This window comes from Prionailurus bengalensis, chromosome E2 (genome assembly GCF_016509475.1).
Source record: "Prionailurus bengalensis isolate Pbe53 chromosome E2, Fcat_Pben_1.1_paternal_pri, whole genome shotgun sequence".
Taxonomy (NCBI): domain Eukaryota; kingdom Metazoa; phylum Chordata; class Mammalia; order Carnivora; family Felidae; genus Prionailurus; species Prionailurus bengalensis.
In genome coordinates this window covers 33,531,273-33,557,079 of record NC_057352.1, presented here as the reverse complement: position 1 = coordinate 33,557,079, position 25,807 = coordinate 33,531,273, and the positions used below count along the sequence as shown (strand labels likewise).

Sequence of the window (25,807 nt, the reverse complement as noted above, 5' to 3'; positions counted from 1 at the left end):
TGTCTTAATAAGCTAGGGTTAGATTCCAGTCTAGCAAATACCACTGACGACCTACTCTATGGCCCGGACCCAAGCTAAGGTCTTTGATGCCTAAAACACTGTAAGTACCCGAACCTAGCAGCAACCAGCATGTCTATACATAGGATTTTGGTATGCTTAATCTTGAGCCTAAACCAGTAAACTCTGCAGGCACATCAGAAACATTTTAGAAATTCCCACCCCATCCCCCATTCATTTCCCAGGATTTGTGATCACTTCAAAGGTGGGCAGTTTGAATATCCAGACGTCTGGTATAGGCAGTCTCTTTCTTCCTTACTCCTCAACAGCATATGTAGGGCCTGTTCACTGGATTTTAGGGGCAATTTGAGGGATTTTCAAGATTTATTTGAACCATAAGTGATTTTTGCTGAATTAAGAATCAAACCTTCAGAAAGGACTGCGCTCAAGTCCTGTTTCTGTAATTCCTGGTGCTGTCATAGGCGTATCAGAAATGGAGCTGGAATTGAGGTGAAAGATATTATTTGCTGGAAGGCTTCTATTCTGCAGAGGTTTACAGAGCACCTGCCTTTAGCCAAATGCATCAGGCAGCCCCTTGCTCTGAGCTCGAGGAAGCCTTTCCTTGCCTATTATGCAGAGTTCTGTAGCCAGCAGGCTCCTAATATGTGCTTGTGACAATCCTGCGTTTCTCAGGAGGTGACCACTCTGGGAAACCTGTGCATTAGGTTGATGCTTCCCAAACCCACTATGGATACTGTCCTGCCCCCATATCTCCAGGGGGAGTGGAGCAGAAGGACACAATATCAACAAGTACCCCCAGATAATTCTGATTCTACCCATCCAGCCCCAAGCATTTGGAAAACCCCATCCCAGGCCCTTTACCCTGAGGGCAGCGTGGACCCTGTTGGGATCAGGATGGTGATGCTCCTGGGTCCTGAGCCGGATCTTCTATGACCCACCAGCAGCGCAGCGAGAACCCAGAATGCTAAGGATATGCTCCAGCAGAACCACGTATGGTAACTTCACCTCTTTGGGCTTGTCTCCTCATATTTACACAGGGGTGCTGGGTCTAGATCAGAATTTCAGCCAGTAGAAATACTGCATTGTGTTCATATCAGGACTTTTAAAAAGTGAGGCTGCATATGAAAATTGAGAGAGGTCATAGACTTCTGGTTTGGTGTACCTACATTGTCATAAGCCAAATGTTTACTGGCGTTGAGAAGCCATTGCTCCTTTAAGACAGGGCATGTGCTATCCAGTTTTCCACAGTCCCCACTGCTTCCAATTGATCTCTCTTGGCCAGCTTCATTCACTGCTTGTTTGCTGCTTTCCTGACCTTTGCAGGCATCAGAGCTGAGGTCTTTGACTTACCTGATCCCAAATGTCTTTTCTATTTGTGTCATCCCATGAGCCCAGAACCTACCACATTATCCTTCACCAGCTCACTAGTTAATCATCAGCTTCTCCTTATATAAATCGGAACAGGAAAGTCTTGCTTGGCCAATTCCTCTGCAGATCTTGGTCTGATGCCTTTCTCCACCAACCCTGCATCCTGTGTCTGCCTGCTCAACATTTGTTGAGCCCTTTCTTTCTTTGACTGAAGCTCTCTGAGGCCAGCGGAGGCCGCGGATGTGCGAGGAGTTCAGGCGGTCCAGCCGGATGAGTGGGATGTGGGTGCACCCAGGCCAGACCCTGATCTGGGCTCTTTGGGTCCTTGCAGCTGTCATTAAGGGTGAGACACCCAGTGGGAGAGGAGGGCCCTCAGAAGATAGGGTAGGGGGATTTCCTTATCTTGGATGTTTTTTTCTACTAGTGCAAACAAACTTATTTCTCAGAGGTCTCATGATGCATGGAAAGCCATGTAGTAACCTCAGGGCACCTGACCAATGTCCTGGTGTCACTGAAAGCCCCCCAACAGAATGTCCTTTGTGGGTGTGGGTATTGCACAGAAGATTCAGGTCCTATCCTTGGGTGCTCATACCTTGTCGAGGCTTGCAGAGCCCTCTGTCCTGGGTACTGGGGAGGGGCAAAGGATAGAGCCCATGCTTTGTGGTACTGGCTGCCCGGATAGGACTTTCACTGTCACAGTGACGTTAGAGCAGGTAGCACCAAGACACCTGAGTCCTGCCAAGCAAGTAGCTGGGCAGTGAACTTCTCAATGCTCTATATTCTATGTGGAAACCAAGAAGCTTGCACTCTCGGTTTCCCAAAATGTCCTCCTCATATCCTGGAGGTGGATGAGCTGATGTCAGGTGGCATCTGTATGAGAACTTCTTATTTTCATTGACATCTACTTATTTTCATGCGTATTCAAAAGCGTATACTTAACTCATCAGATGCACAGTTCCGTAGACGTTAATGCTTAGGAATCCTCTAGGTAAGATTTTTTAAGCTTATTAAAATTTAATTTTAAGAAAAATTAAAAAGCTAGTAGTCAGACAGGGGATGCACAGACATGCCAGCAAATGTGATGGTGAGTATGAAAATGACCCGCATGTGGGGACTCTGGGTTAGATGACTTTGTGGGATCCTAGGATCTGCAGCCCTGGCATGTATCAGTTCCAGAGTAAGAGAAATCTGTGCTGCAGAAGGGAGAGGCTACTTGTGCCCTAAGGTGACCGGAAACTTTTGTGGGTCGGTGCTATACTCCTAGTAGAAACTAAGTCGGTGTTCTTATGCAGGTGGCAATCTTGAAGGAAGCAGTGGACCTGGGTTCATTGCCGGGGAGTCTAGATACTTCCTGTTGCACCGCGTCTGGGCCAACAAAGAGTGCCCCCACTGAGGGGAGCTCCTAGTTGAGCTTATTCTGGTTCTCTACCCGGCCAGCATCTGATTCCTCCCTGTGTGTCCCCTCAGGGCCAGCTGCTGATGCACCAGTGAGGAGCACCAGGCTGGGATGGGTCCGGGGGAAGCAAACCACTGTACTGGGAAGCACCATGCCTGTGAACATGTTCCTCGGGATCCCCTATGCTGCACCTCCTCTAGGGCCCCTGCGATTTAAGCAACCAAAGCCTGCTCTGCCCTGGAATGACTTCCGAAATGCCACATCCTACCCTAAATTGTAAGAGCAGTCTCGGTCCCATGGGTGGAATGTGAACTGGGAGTGGGGACAGAGCACTGAGGGGGAATAAAGGTCATGCAGCCCCCCTGGGAAAGGTGGGGAACAAGGAGGAGGAGGAGGGGATGGAGGAGGACGAGGAGGACGAGGAGGAGGGTGGGTACAGGAGTAGACAAGACCTTCGGTAATCTCATGGCTCCCCAGCTGGCTGACCAGCAGAATCAGTGGTGGTGGTGTTCAGAGCGTGCAGATTTCTTGGGCTCCCTTCTTGAACTTCCTAAATTGGAATCTCCAGAGCTGGGCCCAAAAAACTAGAGTCACTGAAAACTCTCTAGGGATTTGTGGACCAATCAGGTTTGGGAACCACGACGATGGACTTACTGAGTCTTTGTCCGCGTGATTCCATGTCACCTCTCACCCAGGCTGAGGGCTTTAGGGTGAAGAACCACCTTGCAAGAGATTTCAGCTCTAGCACTCTGTGCCCAGCGCAGGGAAATCCATAGACACCTATGGAGTACGTGAGTGTGTTCTGGGCCGGGAGCTCCCAGTCACTGCAAATTTTCAAGCTGAGTGAGGTGGGCGAATCCTGAGAACTTGAGCATAGGTTGAGATGGGAGACTTGAAAATCCACAAGAATCTTCTGACACTCAGATTTTGTGAAGTCCTCACATTGGGCCACGCTGGTTCCTTGCCTTGGCAGTCCCAGGCAGAAGGAGTACCTTGGTTTTAAGAAGTGCCCTAAGCCACAAAGGAGACCCCATGTGGCCCAGGGACTAAGGACACTAAGCTGAAACTCATCTGTTCATTCATTCAGTTATTCATTCAACTAAAATCCATTAAGAGCCAGCTCAGTAACTTCCTCTCCATTAAGCTCTGGCGGATACCACAGTGGGCTGGTCACAGCTTCCCTGAAGGAACCTGGGGGCTGGTGGGGGTGGCAGGGGTGGAAATAACAGCAATAATTAAAATATAGAGTGTCAAGGGCAACCTTAGGGGATCAGAAAAGGGTGCTGAGAAGGAACCCCCTAGCCTCACCTTGTGGGGAGGTCAGGGATGGCTGTGTTGAAAGCAGCGAGGGCTTGATTTCTGATAAACAACATACGAAAGGGCAAAAAGGCATAAGCACTTGTCTGGGGGTAAATTTGCAGCGATGGTTTCCCACCGCCTAATCTGTACACTGTTTTATTAAAAAAACAATTAACATTCATGGAGCACTGACGTATAGTAGAAATCACATATGTAGACTCCTTCAATCTTATTGCATAGCAAGCAGGCTCAGTGCTAGGGGCTATGAAGTACTGAGGTGACCAAAACAGAGTCCTAAGCTTTAAGCTGCTCCCGTTTGAGTGGGAAAGCTGGTAACACCCATGTACAAGCCCAGGAGAACTTCTAGGAAAGAACACAACATGTACAGCGGTCTCTAAAGAAGAGCTGTGGTCTAACTGGAGAAATCTCAGAAGGCTTCTTGAAGGAGGTGGCACTTGCACTGAATCTGAAAGGAAAGAACACAAGCAAACAAACATGAGGAGAGAACAGTCTGGGCATAGGGACCAGCTTGAGCAAGGGTTTGAATGCAGGAATCTCCTTGTACATATACCTCTATTGGTCCCTGGTAGAAAAGCCTAGAGATGTCCTTTTGTTCCTCTGGGTGCAGAAAAGGGAGCTACTATAGCAATACCTTTGATTTGCAACCCAGGGTCTTGCCCTCTAGTTTGGGGAATTGTTGAGTCATCTTGAATCTCTATGTGTGTGTCTGGGGTTATGGTAGTGGGTGTAGGCATGGGTGGGTACTGGAGGTTAATGGCACAATTATTCTGCACAACATACTTTCCTACCCCCAAACCAGATCAAAGAGAATCATAGTTTGTTTCTTTGTCTGTGCCACTATGGCGGGGGCCAGGGAGACGATTAGACTCTGTACCAATAGCTCCCATATGCCTCTTCTGCTCAGACACAGGACACCAGGCCTCCCTGCCGTCACGGGACCTGGCCCCTCCCAGGCAAGTGTGACAGCAACTCTGAGGATTTTTCCTTTTTTTCTTCCAAGATGCTTCCAGGACTTAGAGTGGCTGGTCTCCTATCAACACGTTCTCAAAGTGCGTTACCCCAAATTGGAAACGTCCGAAGACTGCCTGTACCTTAACATCTATGCGCCAGCCCATGCGGACAATGGCTCCAACCTCCCTGTAAGGCTGCCTGCCATGCGGGGGGCTCCAGCTAGCAGGTTCTCAGCCAGGGACCCAGGAGGAGTGGCTGGGTGTCTAGAATCCAACCTACCCCCTGTTGGGTAAAAGAGAAATGTAATCACTTGCACATCAATAATTTTCTTAAAAAGTCATTTAATGACAGATTCCCTCTATCTTCCTTTCTGATTGCTTCTTTATTGGCAGCAACTTGACCTTCAATTTTTATTTTGTTTTGTTTTTACCCTCTGTTGAGTATTTAATGGTCTGTAAACATTTAGAAAGACTGCTTACAAGGACTCTGTTTGGGAAATCCTTTAAAGAGGATATACACCTTCCAATTTTTCTGTTTGCAACGAGGACAGGTAATAATACTAAGTATTTCATTTAGGAATGTAAAATATCTCTGTATTAGTGAGTAGGAAAGCCATCATCTCTCCCCCATGCCACTGCAATGAGAGACTCACTCTATTGGATCATAACAACAACATATATTGAACAGTTGACTGTGTGCCAAGCACAGTACATTATCTCATTTAACCCCCACAGTAATCATGGGTAAAGATTACTGGACCCATAGTACAGATTAAGAAGATGAGGCACAGGGATGGCATAAATGCCTTGTACACACAACGAGTAGAAATTCCCGTGTCAAAGCCAGTGCTTTGTCTGGTTCTCCCTTATCCCCCATGGCTGGCCCAAGACTTGTAGTCCCTAATATGACCTTAAAAAAGAGAATGAAAAAGATATATTTGTAAGTATATGAATCATGATAGTACCATGTGAATGTTTTATGTTGCCCAGTCCCAATTTTTCTAATTGATATAGTAAAGTTTTCACACTTCTCTTCCCTTTTTTTTTTCTCTCCTCGCTTTGCTTCTCTCTGTAGGTAGTGGAAAGAGTAAAGTTAAAACAGTTTAAGTGGATTTTGCTCTCCACAGGGCTTACGATGATTTCTGTCTTCGTGTGGGTCACAAGTTCAGTGATACTTGGTTAATCTTTCTGAGCACTTGAAATTGTTCTAAGAACTTAAATGCAGAATCTTGTTGAAATCTCATGATAGCCCATAAAATGAGATACTTTCATTCTTCACATCTTATAGATGAGAAAAATGAGCCTCAGAGAGGTTAAGTAATCTGCCCAGCATCACACAGTTTGTCAGTGGCAGAGCTGGGAATCAAACTCAGGCCTCCATGCTCACCCCTTGGCCTTCTTCAAAAGATATAATCTCTCATGCTTTTAGAAAGGAAAGTGGGACACCTATATTTCCCTAAAGAAGGACGGTCCCAAATGTATAGGGAGGGGGTGTGAATGCCTGGCAGGCCAACTGGAGAGTTCCTCTCCCTTCTACAGGTCATGGTGTGGTTCCCCGGGGGTGCCTTCAAGGTTGGCGCAGCCTCCTCCTTCGATGGGTCCGCCTTGGCTGCCTACGAGGACGTGCTGATCGTGACTACCCAGTACCGGCTAGGAATATTTGGTTTTTTCAAGTAAGTGTCCCTGAGAGCTTGACACCCCAGGTCCCTGAGGCACAGCTGTATGGCAGCCACAGGGGATTCAGTGCCCAGCTGCGTAAGGAAGAATGAGCCTTCAGTGACACCGAATAACTGTGACCCGAATTAGTGAGGTAATCTTTGCAGCTATAACAGATAAACTCCCAAGTCTTGGTGGCTTAAAACAATAAAAATCTCTTTCTCACTCAAGTAAGGTCCAACTGAGTGATCCTGACTGACAGACATCTTTTCACATGGTCAGTCAAGGACCTGGCTCCTTCCCGTCTTGTGACTCTGCCCTCCTTTCCGGGCCTAGACCCTCTGCGTCTGGCCAGCAGATGGACGAACAGCAGGGAAGATCCTGCAAAGGAGTGGCCACCCACCCACAGCCTCCACCTTGAACTCCTTGAGCGGCAGGAAGCAGATTGCAGCCCACTGAGTATTCTCACCCTACTTCTTGCCCCAGCACAGGGGATGAGCATGCCCGGGGGAACTGGGCCTTCCTGGACCAGGTGGCTGCCCTAACCTGGGTCCAGGACAACATCGAGTTCTTCGGTGGTGACCCACGCTCCGTGACCATCTTCGGAGAGTCAGCGGGAGCCATCAGTGTTTCCAGCCTCGTGAGTTCTTCTCTTTGGGATTTGAACAGACCTTGGTGGGGGAGGTTACAAAAATGAGGACCATGAATCACTTATAGCTGACCGGTGCTTTCCTGTGAAACAAACACTTTTATACACATTGTCTCCCTCAAGCCTCACAGAGAGAGTTAGGGGCTCTCTGTCATTTTGTGGACAAGAGCTGTCATCAGGAAGAGTTTAAATGAATTACCCAAGATCACATCCTGAGTAATAGTTTGAAGAAAAATCCCTTATATTTATGGGTGGAAGCCCTGGTGTCCAATTACCAGGACTGGTAATTACTTGTTTAATAGAAAAGTTCAGCTAAAACTTAAAAAAAAAAAAAAAGGATGCATATAACATTTAATTTTTTTAAATTTTTTTTAACGTTTTTTATTTATTTTTGAGACAGAGAGAGACAGAGCATGAACGGGGGGGGGGGGGGGTAGAGAGAGAGGGAGACACAGAATCAGAAGCAGGCTCCAGGCTCTGAGCCATCAGCCCAGAGCCCGACGCGGGGCTCGAACTCACGGACTGTGAGATCGTGACCTGAGCTGAAGTCAGATGCTTAACTGACTGAGCCACCCAGGCGCCCCTATAACATTTTATTTTAACTTCAAAGAGAAAGTGTACATTTCTCTATCAGTGGTTTGGTATATAGTGTGGTATCTTTTCAAGGTTGGTCTGCTGGCTAGAGGTCCAACGTGGTTCTCTGGCATAAACCACCCATTGGAATCATGGTCCTCTAATTACGGTTTCAGCTTCTTTACAGTGAGCATGAATTTTAAAAGATGCGTGCTTTGTAGTCTGTGAATGAGGTGCATTTATGGAATTTTCCGCTCCCCCCCCCCGCCCCCGCCGCACCCAACGTATTTTACTCTTACCTTTTTCACGCCTAATTTGCCGGCAGTATTTTTCAGCTACTTGTCTTTATCACAGGTTTCTTTCCCCCAAACATAGTTTTGTTTTCTTTTCTTACACACATACTTCACTGGTTCCCACAGTATTTCATTGATTATGTAATTACAGTAGCAAGTGTAACTGACCAAACAAGTGAGGAAGCAAACACACCTGCCTCTTGGCCAGAAACTTGTGGGAATAGAAGCCTGTGGTGGTGCTAGAAAATAGCCCACTGGCTCTGAGTGCTTGGCATCTCCAGGGTCACATGTTCATCACAAAAGTCTGTTACATAGAAGTGGGTTAAGAGAGCTTCCACGGTGTAGCACTTGACAATACACAAGATATTTTTGTATCTTCAAAATAATTCAGTAAGGTGAATTATAATAACTCAGCTTTGCATATATGATGACAACCCCCGTTTCGTGGGTGCATGCTGTCTGACCAGGCGTTGTGCAAAGCCTTCTATATTTGTTACTTCTGCTCTATGCCACAATTCTGTGATATGTGCTCCATTTTTCCTTCCAGTTTTGGGAGAAGTAAATTGATGCTCGGAAATATGAAACAATTTGCCTGAGATTCCCCCAGCTAGGAAATGAAGGAGCTAGCAAGCAATCACACACCAGGATGTTTGACCTCAAAGTTCCTGAGGCACCTGGGGCTCAGACAGGTTAAATAATTTGTCCATACATCCATGGCTAGTCCTTGAGTCCCCAAACCAGGGCTTTTTTTTTTTTCTGTAAGCACAAAGCTTTTAAGGGGGCTTCCTGGGAAGGTTTCTTTAAGGAAAGGTGGATGGTGTATGTGCTGGATGGAGAGTCCCCTGCATAACTTTTCCTGGTCTCCTGTGTTCTCTCTCCAGATTCTGTCCCCCATGGCCAATGGCTTATTCCAAAAAGCCATCATGGAGAGTGGGGTGGCCATCCTGCCTTTACTGATGAGATCCCCTGGTGATGAGAGGAAGAAGGATGTAGGTATCTCGTTAACACCTCTCCTCTACTTGGTCAGGGGAGAATGTGGTCAGGTGTCGATAGACCATGTGCTTGGCGGTCCTACTGACCATGGTCAAAAGAATCTGATGCTGGCCGAGGTGAACCTTATTGCTCTATGGGAGGCCTGGTTTGACAGAAAATAGGTCCCCAGTGAAATACTGTTGGTGTGTGTGAATGTGTGTGTGTATGTGTGTGTGTGTGTGTGTGTGTGTGTGTACATGAGTGTCTATGTAATTGTTCTGACATCTTATTCATTACTCTTCACTTAGGATATATAACTCAGTCCCCTGTGTTATATACGGCTCATCTCCTATATCGACTCCACTCTATCTAGAGTACTCTGTTAAGAAAGATTCTTAGGCTGTTTCCAATTCGGTGAGAAATAACACTGTGACTGATTCTTGTTGCCTGGCATGAGATTGTGAGGGGGCGGTGAGGCATATGCCCCAGACTTTTGTCATCTGTCATCTTGGTTAGTGCTCTAGCAGACAGTGAGGACCTGGAGACCAAGGTCTCTGTATCTTTCATGTCCCGGCATGATTCCTGGTGCATATTAGGTGACTATTGCTGTTTGCTGAATGAATGAGTTAACGAATGAGCTGATTCGGTCAATGAAGATTAAGCACGGGGCTGTGGAGCCACCTCCTGGGGACTATGCATTTTCGTGGTGCATTTGCTTGAACACCTGATAGAAAATGACAGTGCACACCACAAGCAGAGACATGGAGTCATAATATTGTAAAAATACTCTCAATGCATCGGGAATATTGATTTGGGGAACATGACATACCAACTTTCAGTTTGTGCCTCTGTTTGTTCATTTAGCACACGTACGCTGAGTGTCCATAGTCCTCCCAGCTCTATGCTAGGACCTGTGGGTTTGTAAATGGGAAGGGCTACACTGACTTCAGAAGACCATAATCATTTTCTGACAAAGGTTTTTAACCTGAAATCCACGGGTAGTTGGGAGATGGTCCTTGCGCTCCTACAGTTGTACGTTGTGTGTAGATTCTATATGTTTGTGCATCTTCCCAGGGAGCGGGTTTGTAGCTTTCGTTGGATTCTCAGAGCATTCATGACTCCCAGACACTTGGGGGGCCACCACTTTCAAGGGATGAGCTCCCACGGAAAGTTCGACGACTGCGCAAGGCAGTGTTTGTGCAAAGGCTAGGTAGAGAAGGTGGGAATCCTTGAGGTAACAGGAAATCAGAGGAGGAAGGGGTTCATGGGAGCTGCAGTGGTCTGAAAGGACATCTCGGAGGAGCTAGGGATGAGTGGCATTGATGCGAGACAGGAAAAGCTGTTCAGGGTATTCTAGGCTGTGGTGGGGGTGAGGCTTAACAGAGCTGACAAGCTGACACTGAGCCAGAGTCATGCCTCAACTGACCGTTAAGTCATGCTTGCAAAGCTGCTCCTCACGCTTGGGGCTCCTGGCTCCACTCAGCATCCCAGAGTTGGGCGTCTGGACTGAGGCCTACTGCCAGTGGAGCCAACACCATCGGACTGGTCTCTCCATGGCCAGGAATCTTGACTCTGTTCCACAGCCACAGGCTGACATGCCGCCTCCCCCTACTCCAGCGGTTGCTAAAGATGACAAGGAGAGTCAGGCAAGAGAACAAAGAGGTGCAGTGCCCGCCTGTCCTCAGGGGGTGGGGAGGGGCAGCAGGCTTCATGTATGAAGGATCTAGGACTCTTTTCACTTTGCATTTTCTTGGCGACTTTCCATGCTGTGCTCTGACCTGGTCCTTCTCTGGCAACAGTTGCAGGTGCTTGCGCATATCTGTGGTTGCCAGGCGTCTGACTCTGCTGCCCTGCTGCAGTGCCTGAGGGCAAAACCCTCCGAGGAGTTGTTGGACATCAGCGAGGTGAAGAGGGGCGGGAGGGTTTGGGGGCAGGGTTGTGCTTGGAATGGAATGGCAGACAAACCCCACCACTCTCTTACTTACTTTGATATGGGATTTGGAAAGATGGAGGTTGGGATTCATAGTAATGGCTGTAGAATGTACAGAACCATGATAGATAATTTAAAGAACTTGATGGGCCAGGGATGCTGCTTAGCCAGGAGAAGATCCAGGAAAACACAAATGTTGTCTTTAAGTCACTGGGAAGAGGGACTTCCCCTGTTCCACATGCTGCCAGAAGCTAAAATCAGTGTCAAGAGTGTGAGTTCTGTTAGGAAGCCATTTTGGCTTGGTATAACCAGGAAATTTCTAAAAACTCTGAAAAAGGGCCAGCACCTTTAGAAGATAGTGAGACACCCACCTCTGTAGGTATGCAAGCAGAGTCTAGATGACCACTGACAAATTTCAGTCACTGGACTGAATGAGCTCTTTGTGCCCCTTCCACTCGTGAGAGCTTCTGATGGTCCTTGGAAGAGCAAGGCCATTATCTGTCAGATTCTAACAATTGTGAAATACTTTGTTGGCATGGATGAAGGGTCCGCTGTGAGTTGTGCTGGAGTCTGGGAGCTGGATAACAAGTCCTTGACCCGATGGAGTGTGAAAGGTCTTCTGTGTGCTCCCCGCCATCCCACTCCCAAACAGAGACCCCCCAAAAACGTGGATAAAGCCAGGTGTTTCCTCCTGAGACCCAAGACTCAGCCAGATCAAAGGCACAGTGCTGAGGAGGACATCTCGGGAAGATGCGCATACTAATCCCCACTACTGTGGCCACTCCCCTGTCCCCTGCTCACCACTCTGCCTGCTGCATTTGGTCAGTGGTTCTCAAAGAATTTGAGCCCCTTTGCCTAAGCAAGTGCAGGGCCAGCCAAGCAGAACTGATACATCAGGATGGGCCAACTGTGGCTTTTTCCTTTCTTAATGTAGTTTGACCACTGCTCGGCGGGTTGGGTCTCCTTGGCTGGGGGCTTGGGGACAGCAGATTTTGTGAACAGAAGCAGATGCTGATTTTTCTCTTCTTCCTTATTGCAGAAACTCACGTTTTCCATTCCAGTGGTTGATGAGTTTTTCTTTCCTGATGAGCCTCTAGCCCTATTGACTCAAAAAGCATTTAATTCAGTTCCTTCTATCATCGGAATCAATAACCACGAGTGTGCCTTCCTGCTGTCCACGGTAAGGATCCCAGCTGTCCTTCCTGTCGCTTCCTCAGCGGTGTGGCAGCTGTATATGCTTCCACAGCTCAGCACTGCCAGCAAGGACGCCAAGTGTTATGCAGGAGCCTGGAAGCCAAGGACATGGTGATGCCCCTTCCCCTCTCTGAAGGAGGGTAGCTGAGGACTGAGGGCAGCCAGAGTCAGCATCTACCCGGCTCCTCATACAAGGTTCATGGAGAAAGAAACAACTCTATGAAAAAAGTAAGAGAGGATGGATCCATTTGAGCTTCGTTCAAAACATCACAAATGATTGTTTCAAATGAGCACAGTTACTACTTCAAAGATGAATTTCATGCAGGTTTGGAAAATGTTCAGGCCTTTACATTTTCGTGTGCGGTTATGAAATTTTGACTTCCAGGAGTGCTCTCTGGGTTTGTACAAGTTGCGAAATCACTGAATTGTCTTATTCATTCAACAAGTATGAGAGGAACATTTACTTTACGCTCTACACCCTGGTAAAAAGCAAGCATTCAACAGTGAACAAGTCACACAGTCCTAGCTTTCTGCAGGCTCACATCCTACTGGGGAGGCCCAGATGAAATGGACAGTTGAAAAGATGGTTTCCAAAAGTGTAAGTGCTAGGAAGGACATAAACTGGTGGGATAAGGTCTTTAGGGAGGAGAAGGGGTGGTCAAGAAAGGCTTCTCCAAGGAGGGATTATTTGTGCTCAGGGTGAGTCCTGAGAATGAGCCATGATTTCTTGACCCTGCCATTTAAAGAAGACCCTCTTGATTTGAAAGAAACTTTTCATCTGTCCTCAGAAGGGTAGGAATGCTCAAACCCATAACATCATCACAGCGCAATCATGGAGACCAACCTCCTCCTTTTAAGCTGAGGGAAATGTGGTTATGAAATCCAGAGGCTTGTCAAGGTTCAAGGCTAGTTGGTGGCTGGTTAGAACCAGAACCCTGAGTTCATCGGGCTATTAAAGGCCTGTTCTACCATTATTAATGTGACTTACAGAGCAATGTTTTGGAGTAAGTGGGAGTGAGGATCTTTCTGCTCGTGTTGCAAATGAGGCATCCGAGTCACAGACTGTGGCTTCAGCAAGGCCTTTCGATGCTACTAGGTTTGTGCTAGAAAGAAAAAGGCAGGCGCTACCGATGACACCACCACCATAACCACTGCAGCCAGTCCCGAGTTCTTCCACGTGCCCAGTGTGTACCATCTGTCCAACAACTTGCAAATGGGCATTGTTATTCCTGTTTTTCAGTTAAAGAAACTTAGTCTCAGAAAGGCTAAAATTCCTTCCCCAAAGTCTCCCAGCTGGGGGAGGAGACAGTGTTGTGTAATTTCTTCATGCGTTTAGGCTCTGCCATTAAATGTTGGGTTCTCTGGTAACCTGCTGTGTGACCTTAAGTGAACTGCCCAACCTCTCTGAACCTTCGTTCCTTAATCCGTGGTATAGGATGATCTTAACTACCTGCTTCACAAGCACACGTCAGTAAATGTTAGCTATTGGAATTATTCAAGTGGCAGGATGGGAATTGGTGCCTGGGTCTGCATAGCTCAAGAGCCTGCATCAGTGTGGATAGTTCATGTGACCTCGCAGTGACATCCACTGCTGACCATCGGAGACCAGAGGAAATCCTCCAAAATTCCCTCCAAATCCTTCAGCTGCTGAACATATAGAGAGGTTCTTAGTGGTTGAAATACACGTGTAGATAAATTGAATGATTCAGGAGTTTCCCTCAGATTCCAGGAGACAGAGATGTTTAAATATTTACCCTCGTGATTTATTATCTCAAGATTTTCAGCAGAAAATGTCAAAGCGAAATTCATTTGACAAGTGGAGAGTATTTCTACCCTCTCATGTTTTTAAGCTGTAATACTGGCCAGGGAGGGGTCTTTTAACAAGTAATTACTCCTAGCCCTTACTATGTACCAAGCATAGCCTATGTTCTTTTTAAAAAATATTTATTTATTTATTTATTTATTTATTTATTTATTTATTTATTTACTTAGAGCACGCGTGCACGACCAGGGGAGGGGCAGAGAGAGAGGGAGAGAGAGACTGGGCCCAAGCAGCCTCAGCACTGTTAGTTAGCAAAGAGCACGACGTGGGACTCGATCTCACGAGCTGGGAGATCATGACCTGAGCTGAAATCAAGAGTCAGACGCTTAACTGACTCAGCCATCCAGGCACCCAAGCAAAGCCTCTGCTCTTCACCACCAGTCTTGCCACCTCACTGGCTCTCTGCAAACTGCTGGCATCTCAGAGGCCCTAATTGTAAAGATCTCTAGAAAGAGAACAATAAACCACTAGTTTGAGACTTTTCTGGCCTCTCTTTGAATGTGGTGTCAAAGCCAAGCTGTAGCCTGTATTAGTTTGCCCGGGCTGCCACAGCAAAACACCACAGACCAGGTGGCTTAAACAACAGAAACTTATTTTCTCACAATCCCAGGGGCTGGATGTCCAAGATCAAAGTGTCAGCAGGCTTAATTTCTTGTGGGGCCTCCCTCCTTGGCTTGCATGAAGCCATCTTCTCCCTGTGTCCCCACATGGTCTTTCTTCTGTATGCACACGCCCCTGGTGTCTCTGTGTGTCAGAATTTCCTCTTCCTATAAGGACACCAGTCAGGTTGGATTAGGGCCCAACTAAAGTCCTCCCTTTCATTTCATCACTTCTTGAAAAACGTGGTCTCCACTCCATCACATTCTGGAATACTGGGGGTTAGGTCTTCAACGTGGGAATGGGGGTTGGGGGGCACATTTCAGCTCGTAACACGGTCTTTCCACAGGGCAGCCACTCGGGCCCCACAAGGCCACAGGTATGGCAGGGAATGGCTGCCTTTTAGCAAGGGTGAGAAGAGACTGTCATTGCTCCGACCCACTGAGGCCACTCCTGCATGTCGCCCCTTGGGGACTAAATGGGTTCCTGCTCTCCCCAGCCTCCCCTCTAAAAGGCAGGCCCCTCAGCCCTCAGCGAGACCACTTTCCCTTCTGGTGTCTTGAGGTGCTCACGGAGGATGCCCTGCTTCTCTCCACAGGAGTTTCCTGAGATCCTCGGGGGCTCCAACAGGTCTCTGGCCCTCTACTTCGTACACACGTTCCTGGTAAGTGAGCCTGGGCAACTGTGACTCGTCAGAGATTCACCTGTTTAACAGACCTCCTTGGGGCACACTCAGCAGTAGGGGCTGGGGCTCCAGTCGTTCCTCGTTCACTCATTCAGTGAATCTTTGCCAAATAGAGTACCACAGTCCCTTATTCACCGTCTCAAAATCCAAGGAGCTCTGAAAAACAGCCTGTAGGACAACCGAACCTTCCTTAGCTGATAGGTGGCCCTCGGTATTTATTGTTCCCATCCACTTCATTCATCCCCCTATTCATGTGCTTCTCTGATGACATAAGTAGCGTGGGGGCTGGGGCAGCTGCCCCCAGAGCACGTGACATGACACGCAGCCTATATACTGAATTATTTATGCACAGTCAGCAAAGTTCTGAATTCTGAAACACACCCGGAACTAAGGACCTGTATTCACTCCACGCCAGCCGGGCACTGTATTAGGTTCCAGCGAGGCCCAGGACCCTGACTCAACTGTTTATTCATTCACTCCCTGAACAGATGTGTCAGTATCAGGTCTTAAGCCAGACACTAGATGTAGGAATGGATTCCTTTCTCTTCTTGCCTCCTTCTTGCCGTAAACATCCAGTGTGAACTCTGTACCAGGTTCCCTTCGTGCACTTATTCATTGGCTGGCTGCTTCTTGAGAGCCCAGCGCTTCCCTAGGCACGGAGGCACAGTGATGAGCAGGCACTCCTACCACACTTGCAGAACCTGGAGAGTGGGCGCTGGATGAAGTGAAGGAGGCACTTCAGTAGTGTCTGCAAACCAGAGCAGAGGAATGTTCGAGGCCCCGTGTGGCCCACAGGAGGAAGCAGGTGGCTGCCTCAAGGAGAAGAGCCTTGAAGGATGAGTTAGGTTTGTCTGGCCGGTAGAGGAACAGGGGCCAGGGGAGCTGGAGGTCCAGGCCGGAGGACCCAAGATTAGAAGCAGAGGAGTGTGATGAGGTCAGCTGCAGGGTAGGCTGCAGTAGAGGAGGGTGCTTGCAGCTGTTATATGCTCTGAAAGGAAGGTGAAGTTCATTCCCAGGGGCTGGGAACAGAGGAAGAGTGGCATGATTTGATTTCCATTTTGGAAAGAGCCTTCTGGCCACAGAGTGAGCCAGACCAGAGGCAGTGGATCCTTCGGGCCCCAAGGCCCAGAGGTAATGTTTGATGAGTCTTGGCTATCTAGTGGTCCAAACTGGGATTGAGGTTTGAGAGATACTTAAAATATATATACACCAGACAGTGAGACCTCGCAGGCTGGATTGGAGATGGCCTCATGGAGGAGGCCATCTGGTTTAGGAAAGGGAAACATTTGAGCAGAGGGCATTTCAAGAGGAGTAAGTATGTTGAACCAGGTCCTAGGAGTGGGAAGTGGGCTTTGTGGGGAGGTGCAGGAGGACTGGAAGGGCACGCAGTCTCTCCTAGGTGGCAGAGCAAGTACTTTTCAAATGATTAAGTTGTTCTCTGATGCAGATGGCATAGCCTTGCTCTGGAACCCCAGGGGTCTGCACTGTGCGTATCCCACTGGGGCTCACCAGAGGGTCCACAGAGCATCCGGACCCTCCTTGGGTACCGTGAGCACCTAGGGGTCTGCTGGTCACATGGTCCAAGTTAGAGGCACTTGCACCAGAACCTGGACTTGCTCTGGGCCTGATTAAAAACACTCAGCCTTCAGAGGACCTGATGAACAAGTCTGAGTGTGCTGTATACTGCCTCCAAATTCCAGAGAAACATCTGCAGGACCATGCTTGTTTTCATGTTGGGGGGTGGGGATGGTGGTTGAGGTGCCATAACTTATCCCAGCATTCCCTAGACCCCCCAGATCCCCAAGAACATCATTGATGTGGCAGACCCTGAATCTTCAGGAAGTTTACGTTGCATCCTCTGGCATTTGCGCTGGGGGCAAGTTGAGGGATCGAAGACTGGGAGGCAGCCCAGTGTCGGGTCAAGAAGTCACGGCATGCCCCGTTAAGGGTTTTGGCAATAGGTCTTGAAGGAAACCAATAGAGCAGAAGACCTGCTCTGTGCCAGACAGCATGTTTCTTTCTTCATATCTCATGTGATCCCCAGCACAGCCTGTTTTTTATAGATGAGGGAACTCCAAGAGAGCAACTAGCTCGAACCAGCAAAGGACTGGAGGCAGTGCTACTACCTGAAGCCGGCCTCCTGGGTGTGGGACCTGTGTTGGCACAAAGGTCTACACTCAGAAGAGTTCTACACTTGACTGAATGCTATGTTGTCACCATCTTGAAATTGGTATCATTTTTGAACAACGTTGCCCTGCAAACCATGTTGCCAGTTCTGGCCAGGGGTGGCCGTTTCTGGAGCATCTCAGAGAGGCATGTGCACGGTGATTAGTAGCATGAAATTTGGCTGCAAGTGAAAGAATGGTTGTACCAGTTTGGACAACCCCTTAACCTCTCTAAACCTCAGTGCCCTCATCTGTGAAATGGGGCTAATTTTGATATTTACATCATGGGATCACCGTGTGCATTTAATGAGGCGATGCATGTAAAGACCTCAGAATCATGTCTGCCCAGGCAAACGCTTGACGTGTTGGATGTTGCTGACCTGGATCTTCTGTGGCCATGATTTCTTACAGAATATTCCCACCCAGTATTTGCACCTTGTGGCTGATCATTACTTCTACAACAAGCACTCCCCGGTTGAAATACGAGATAGTTTTCTGGACTTGCTTGGAGATGTGCTCTTTGTGGTCCCTGGGGTGGTCACAGCTCGATATCATAGAGGTGAGTCTCTCAGCACTACCCCCGCTCCCGACACAGCAGGGTCACAGCTCAGCAAGGCCAGTGGCCGCAGGAATTCTTGTTGCCTGATGACTGGCCCTGCTCCACCCTTCTGTTCCCTCAGTTAGAGGGAGTTCCCAAGGATGTCTGGGATACAACCCTGCAGGCTGACCTTTGCAATTGCCGTGCCTTTCAGAGTTCAGGGATGTTGATCAGTTTTTGTTGTTTCTGTTTCTCCTCCTTTGTCAGGACCATCCAGAAAATTCCCACCTCCCCATAATTTTATTTCCCACATTCCTTTCTCTGAAAGTGTCTTCCCAAACATTTTAAGTATCAGCAGTAGTGGAGCAATCAGAAAGGGAGTATAACTTGTGGCGACACAAACCTTGTTTCCCTCCTTACCCCTGCCCTGCCCTTATTCTCTCTCTCTCTCTCTCTCTCTCTCTCTCTCTTCCATTCCCCTTTCCTTCTGTTTTCACAATTTTTTATCAAGAGCCTACTATGTTCCTGACAGTATTCTGGGCCCTGAGGATACATCAGTGAACAAAACAAAGACACCATGTAACTCACATTCTAGTTGGGGAGACTAACAAACAAGTCAAGATAGAATATATATGTGTTAGATGGTAATACAAGTAAAAAAAACACAGGGCAGGGGATAGCAGTGGCAGGGCACTATAAGATTCTGTATCAAAAGGTCTGCAAAGGTGACAAGGGAATGAGGACCAAGAACGGACTCTTGAATTTGGGAACACAGAGGTCACTAGTGACCTTGACAGGAACTATTGTGATAGGATGATGGGAGTAAAAGCCTGGTTAAAATGGATTCAAGAGAAAATGAGCAAACTGATCTCCAGAGAATACAATCCCAATCTCAAACTTTCACCAGTGGTTTTGGAGAAATGAATGAACTGTTTCGAAAAATTTACATGGAAATGAAAGGGTAGCCAAAACAATCTTGAACAAGAACACCAAAGTTAGTGGACTTACAAGTTATCTGATTTCAAGTGTTATTTTTTTTTAATTTTTTTTCCCAACGTTTATTTATTTTTGGGACAGAGAGAGACAGAGCATGAACGGGGGAGGGGCAGAGAGAGAGGGAGACACAGAATCGGAAACAGGCTCCAGGCTCCGAGCCATCAGCCCAGAGCCTGACGCGGGGCTCGAACTCACGGACCGCGAGATCGTGACCTGGCTGAAGTCGGACGCTTACCCGACTGCGCCACCCAGGCGCCCCAAATGAGGAAACAATTTACACCTCTGGAACGGCTAATATTAAAAACACAGAGGTGCCGGGGTGGCTCAGTCGGTTTAGACTCTGACTCTTGGTTTTGGCTCAGGTCATGATCTCACAGTTCGTGAGTTCAAGCCCCACATTGGGCTTGCACTAACAGTGTGGAGCCTGCTTGGGATTCTCTTTCTCCCTCTTTCTCTGCCCCTCTGTGCTCTCTCTCTCTCTTAAAATAAAATTTTTAAAAACTGAAAAAAAAAAAACCCTACAAACTATATACCCAGAAGTATTCCACATCCAAGGATGTGGAATATTCAGAAGTGTCATATACTTCTGGAGAGAATATAAAATGATATAACCATTCTGGAAAGCTGTCAAGTTTCTTACACAGTTTAATGTACACCTACCCTGTTACTCAACCATTCTACTCTTAGATATTCACTGAAGAAAAGTGAAAGCATATGTCCTTACAAAAGACTTGTATATGGATATCCCTAGCGGCTTTAATCATAATACCACCAAACTAGAAAGAACCTAAAAGTCTATCATCAGACAAATGGATAAATACATTGTGATGTATTAATGGAGTAGCATACTATTTGGTGATGAAAAAACAATCAACTACTGATGCATGCAATAACATGCATGAATCTCAAAAACATTACACTGAAGAAAAGAAGCCAGACACAAAAAAGTCTATATAATTCCGTTTACACGGAGGTCAAGCACAGGCGAAATTAATCTGTGGTGACAGGAATAAAAACATTGATTGTTTCTTGGTAGAGTGACTACAAAGACACCAAAGGGAATTTTCCAGGCTGATAGAAACGGTCTGTATACCTGGGCATGGTGATGTCATGTTGTGAATGTCAGTGCATTTGTAAAATCTCATCAAACTGTACAATTAAAATCTGCGTTTTTTTATTGCCCCTAAATGATACTTCAGTTAATGGAGGGAAAGAGAGACAATGAGAGGAGAGGAAGCAGAGATGATGAGTAATGTCAGGTCTTGCTAGAAGGGATTTAGAGAGATAAGGCAGTAACCAGAGGGGAAACGGAGACCAAGAGTACGTGTGTTTGTGTGTGCCTGTGTGTGTACATGTGTATGTGTGCGCATGTGTGTGTCGGTGCGTGTGTACGTTGCACATGTGTGTATGCATGTTAACGGGAGACTCTGGAAGCCTGTTGGCTACTGATGGCAGTGGTCCAGTAGAGAAAAATTGATGATGCAGGGAAGGAAGGGGGGATTACAAAGCAAAGGCCTTCAGCTGAAGAGAGATGAAACAATGTTGAAAGTAGGGAGTAACTTTGTTCGCTTTGTCTCCAGACAGCCGAACCAGAGTTAGTGACAAGAAGTCACAGGGAGGTAGGTCTTGGCTCAGTAAGAAAGGCTTTTAGAGAAGTAAAAAACTATTGCCCTCTCAGACTGCCCCGAGGGGTGCTGAGCTCTTGCCACCAGGGGCGTAGGGGCTGCTGTGGCAGGAAGTGCTGGCCTCCGACAAAGAAGAAGGAAGTTAGCATGGTTCGAGTCACCTGTCTTCTCCTAGCCATCCCACCCGTGGGTCTGTGGAGCCAGGACCAGCCCGGGTGGGGACGCAGGGCCGCCCCTGCTCCGCTGCGCATGCGCACCGGCCGCAGGCCCTTTCCTGCCTCTCCACAGATGCTGGCGCACCTGTCTACTTCTATGAGTTTCAACACCGGCCCCAGTGCTTAAACGACACAAGGCCAGCTTTCGTGAAAGCCGATCACTCTGATGAAATCCGCTTCGTCTTTGGAGGTGCCTTCCTGAAAGGCGACATTGTCATGTTCGGTAAGAAACGGCTTCGGGGGCTTCTGCTCTCGCAGGGACTGGAGCTTGGGATGAGCTGGGGAGAAGGCACTGTTAGCACGAAGTCCCTCAACCGCCCAATGCTATGCAAGAGTCCAGAAGACTGGTGGGTTAGGATTTAATCTATGGTTTACAGACATAGCCATTCCCTGGAAAATGACCCCCTCTTATTTTTAGGAAAAGGAGTTGCCAACGTTTGCTTGATAAGTGTTTCTCTTCATACTAAAGCCTAAAGACGTGGGCCCTTGAGGGCACTCATGCAATCTAATTTTTTTGTTTTTAGTTAGAACCTCTTTCTTCCTTCTCTCTGACCACTAGTCTCAACCCTCCTTGCCCTTTCTAGAATCACTGATGCTACCCAGGGCTTTAAAAGGAAAACAAACAAACAAACAAACAAACATGTTTTTCATAATTCCAGCCCAAAGTAGTGGGACCCAGGTGATCTAATGTAGATGCTTGCAAACTGTTGCTAGCAAGGTTAGCTCATTCATTCCTCAATTTATGACCTGTGCAGTGCCTAAAATAAGAAGCCAGTCATATGAGGTTATCAATAGAGAAAATATAGGAACTACACACTCTAGATATCACTAAAATATTTTGTTTAATAAATTACACAATACAGGCTCTTAAGCAGTTCGCGCTGGCTTCTCGACAATGAGGACAGAGCCTCCGCCTAAATATGCGCTCTGTTTATTCATTATGTGATTTATTCATTCCCATCCTCGTAATACAGGTAATGACACAACTACCTCCTACATTGTCTTAAGGATTAAATGAAGCAATTCTCATAAGGTATACAGTGAGTGCTTAATAAATGTCCCTGTTACTATTACTCAGCAGCCATCACTGAGCATATAACTGTGTGATGGGCACAGGAATCTCCAAATGGGAAAAAATGAACCGCATGTGTATCAAAGGCTAAATTCCTTAATATCTAAGGAGCTCTTGGGGCGCCTGGGTGGCTCAGTTAACCGTTCGACTCTTGATCTCAGCTCAGCTCTTGATCTCAGGGTCATGAGTTCAGGCCTCTCATTGGGCTCCACACTGGGCATGAAGCCTACTTAAAAAATATAGATAGATAGAGATAGAGATAGAGATAGAGAGATATATGGTATATATATCTATAAATATATATGGTACATAATATATATAAAGAACTCCTAAAATCAATGGGAAAATAACAACCCAGTCAAACACTGGGCCATATATAAATAGTTCATGGAAGAAGAAACATGTGACTTTTAAGCATGAAAATCCACTCGACCTCACCCATATCAAGAGGATTGAATGTTAACCTTGACTGAGGAATTCTCTCTCAACTATCAAGGTTGGGGAGAGCAATACATTTTACATAATATATTTCAGCAGGTGTGGGGAAACAGACAACCTCATATATTAATGGAAAATTTAAAATGCAGATAGTCTTTACCCTAGCAATTCAACTTCTAGAATTTTTTGCACAATTATATACAGGCGAAGGTTTAGGCACACACTGAAGCATTGCTTCCACCAGCAAAAGATTGGAAACGATGCAAAGATCCACCAAGAGAATATCGGATGCCTGAATTATATATTCATAGATAACTGAATATATACATACTTATGTGTTATACATTTATAGAACAATAAGTGGCAATGAATGGAAGGTTTATAGACAACAGTGTGGGCCTATCTCCTGGATACAGTTTTAGTACAAAGAGAAAGACGCAGGATATATGTTCGTATTATACCGAGTATGTAAAAAGGCATCTGCCAAAAACCCTTGCACGAGGCTAGCCTGCCTTCGGAGGACACTCAAGAAGCCGGTAGCTATGGTTGCCTCTGAGGCTGGTAACTAACTGGGTGTCTGGAGGGAAGAGACAGGAGGGAAACTTACTTTCGTTAGATACCCTGCCTGCATTTGGGATTTGTCCTTTGAGCAAGTACTACTTTCTCAAATAGTGAAATGCCATAATTAATTAATTGTTTGAGGGGGAGTGGTAGAAGGAGAGAGAGAGAGGTGGCCTCTGACCCTAGGAAACCTGCAGCCTCATGGGAATGTCTGGAAGAGCACTGGTTAGACAGGGAAGCTGTGTGATCCGCCTCCTCCATTTGGAAGCCAGGATCCCTGGGGCGAACCCTGGCGGCTCCAGGCCTCAGTATGTGCAGACACAAAATGAGCCCAACGATTGAGGATTGAGCGGTGGGCCAGTGAGAGGATCCCGGTGGGAAGGGAGGTGTGAACGAGATTCAGCAGGCCCGAAGCACCTTGGGCTTCTGGCAAATCCGTGTGAGAGCCGGATTTTGTGATTGTCTCCTTCAGAAGGAGCCACCGAGGAGGAGAAATTGCTGAGCAGGAAGATGATGAGGTACTGGGCCAACTTTGCTCGGACCGGGTAAGTGAGCACTGCCTTGGTGCGGGCTTTCCCCACAGCCGGGTGTCTGGGGGTAGAAATCTCACCCCCACCTCTGCCCTCGCTTCCAGGGACCCTAACGGGGAAGGTTTGCCTCTGTGGCCAGCCTACACCCAGAGCGAGCAGTACCTGAAGCTGGATTTGAATGTGAGCGTGGGACAGAAACTGAAGGAGCAAGAGGTGGAGTTTTGGATGGATACCATGGTCCCCTGATACCCCCCACCTCCACGGCCCTCCCCAGTCCTCCCTTACTCTCCCTTTCTCTGCTCCCGCCTGGCTTCTTCTCTTCTGCTCCACGGGACGTTCTCTCTGTGTGATTTGGTTTTCCTTCTTCCACAATTTCACCCACGATCCTTAGCTCCATTTCTGTGTTTAGCTACTTCGTGGAATCAGCTGCTTTCACCGATGTTTTATGGTCTTGAGGGTGATTCTTAGGGGAATTCTTTTCAACATCAAACAATGCTACCGCCCTTGGAAAGCTACCAGACTTCTTCAATAAATCACCATGATGGCTGGCATATTACTTGGTATCATAATGACCTTGTTAGTCAGATGAAACACAATCAGAATGTAAAATATGTACAAGGAACAGAATTTAATTCTGTGTTCAGAACATTCTCACAACCCCCAGCATTCAAGATGATGTGGACTTCCTATGAGAGAAGGTGTCTGTGTGTGTTAAGTGAAATGTGAGAGCCTCAGCTCCGATCCAGGCGAGTTTCAGCCACAAGCCAAACATGGATGTCCTGAACACCGATGGCCTGAACTGGATCTTTCCTCCAGCTCAGGAGATATGTGGGGGAGGGGTGGGGGAGGCCGGAGAGCCTCCTTCTCAGCAATGGAAACCAGACATCCTCCAAGGTCAGGGGCCCAGAAGTCAGACGCCAGGCAGTAAGGTCAGGTCAGGGAGATACTGAGGAGAAAAGATGTTTGATGGGACTGAGACTAACCCATCCTTCCATAAACCTATAATGGGTGCCTGATGTGTACCAGACATATCCCCACTGGAGCTACAGTGGCAAGCAAGACATGTCCGCCACCAGTGGTAAGCAAACAAACAGTAAGCAAACATTCACACAGACGAATATCTGAAGATAGAAATTTGATAAGTTCACCTAGGGAGAGTAAGGTGTTTTATTAAAGTGTAACGGGGTACCTAATTTAGATGGAAGTCTTAGGAGGTTCCCTCTGGAGAAATGATATTTATCTTAAGAAAGGGTGAATTAGAGTTAGCCAGTTGATAGGTAGGGATGCACTTGTACCCTTGATATCCATATAATTCATATTAAAACCACATAATCCCTATTCTATTCATGTCCTTTACCAGGGTAGTTAGTTTTTCCTTGTGATTGCTCCAAGAGTACGTATGTGCATAGAATAGGAGGGTTCCTGAAATGTCAGTAATGTAGAGTTCTTCTGGGTCAGAGATCTCCTAATCCTAGCCTGAGTTTGGCCCCAAGAAATGCTTTGTTTAGTCCACACATGTCAAAAACATTTTGGAATTAATTTCCAGTTAATATGAAGTTAGGGGAATTTCACTTTGGAAGCCATGTGTCCAGCTTCTCCAGAGTAGAAGAAGAAGGTAAAAAAAAAAAAGGAGGTGGAGGTGGAAGAGGAGGAGCAAGAAGAAGAAATCTGGCATCAGCGGAGCTGAATTCCCACATGGTAACCAGGGCTTCTGACAGCCCACACATCACCTTTGAGCCAATTAGAAGGCATTCTTTCTTCAAAACCCTCCACAGACAGACTTCCTCCAGGAAATCATCATTGATAAATATCTACGTCTATGATGTGAAAAATATCTCCTCTGAAGTAGTGCCCCTGTGCAGTGCACAACCTGCACAACTGTTCTCAATGACCCTGATAGAATAAATCTTCAGAACTGAGTAGAGTCTACCCCTTTACAAAGGCGTGAGCTCTCAACTTTCTACAGTCCTCACCATTCCCCTTTGTCTTATGCCTGGTCCATTTCACTCACTGATATTACCTGGCCCCAGAAGGTGTTTAAGCCTGGGCCCCTGGCCTCCCATTTTACAGAAATCTATGGAGAAGTAAAGGAATTCATCCAAGATCATTCAGTGAATTAGCAGCAAGTAAAAACCAGGCCTTGAGTCTCTTGTCTTTCCAGATCAGGACACTCTGCCAGGCTGCCTGCCTCCCTTAGCATATGGTTCAAATCTGTTGGATTGTTTCTGGCCTAGGTGGTTGTGG

At 47.1% G+C, this 25,807-nt stretch overlaps 1 protein-coding gene across 1 annotated transcript; it reads left to right on the top strand.

Annotated features, from left to right (window-relative positions):
• Nucleotides 1–1,489: 1,489 nt before the first annotated feature.
• Nucleotides 1,490–24,119, top strand: CES5A (carboxylesterase 5A). Its single transcript, XM_043599226.1, has 13 exons — nt 1,490–1,729; nt 2,854–3,058; nt 5,103–5,241; nt 6,592–6,725; nt 7,195–7,348; nt 9,105–9,212; nt 10,995–11,099; nt 12,165–12,305; nt 15,337–15,402; nt 18,000–18,147; nt 21,036–21,185; nt 23,506–23,578; nt 23,668–24,119. Exons 1-13 carry the CDS (start codon nt 1,627–1,629, stop codon nt 23,807–23,809), a joined length of 1,668 nt encoding a protein of 555 aa, XP_043455161.1. The 5' UTR covers nt 1,490–1,626; the 3' UTR covers nt 23,810–24,119.
• The last annotated feature ends 1,688 nt before the right edge of the window (nt 24,120–25,807 follow it).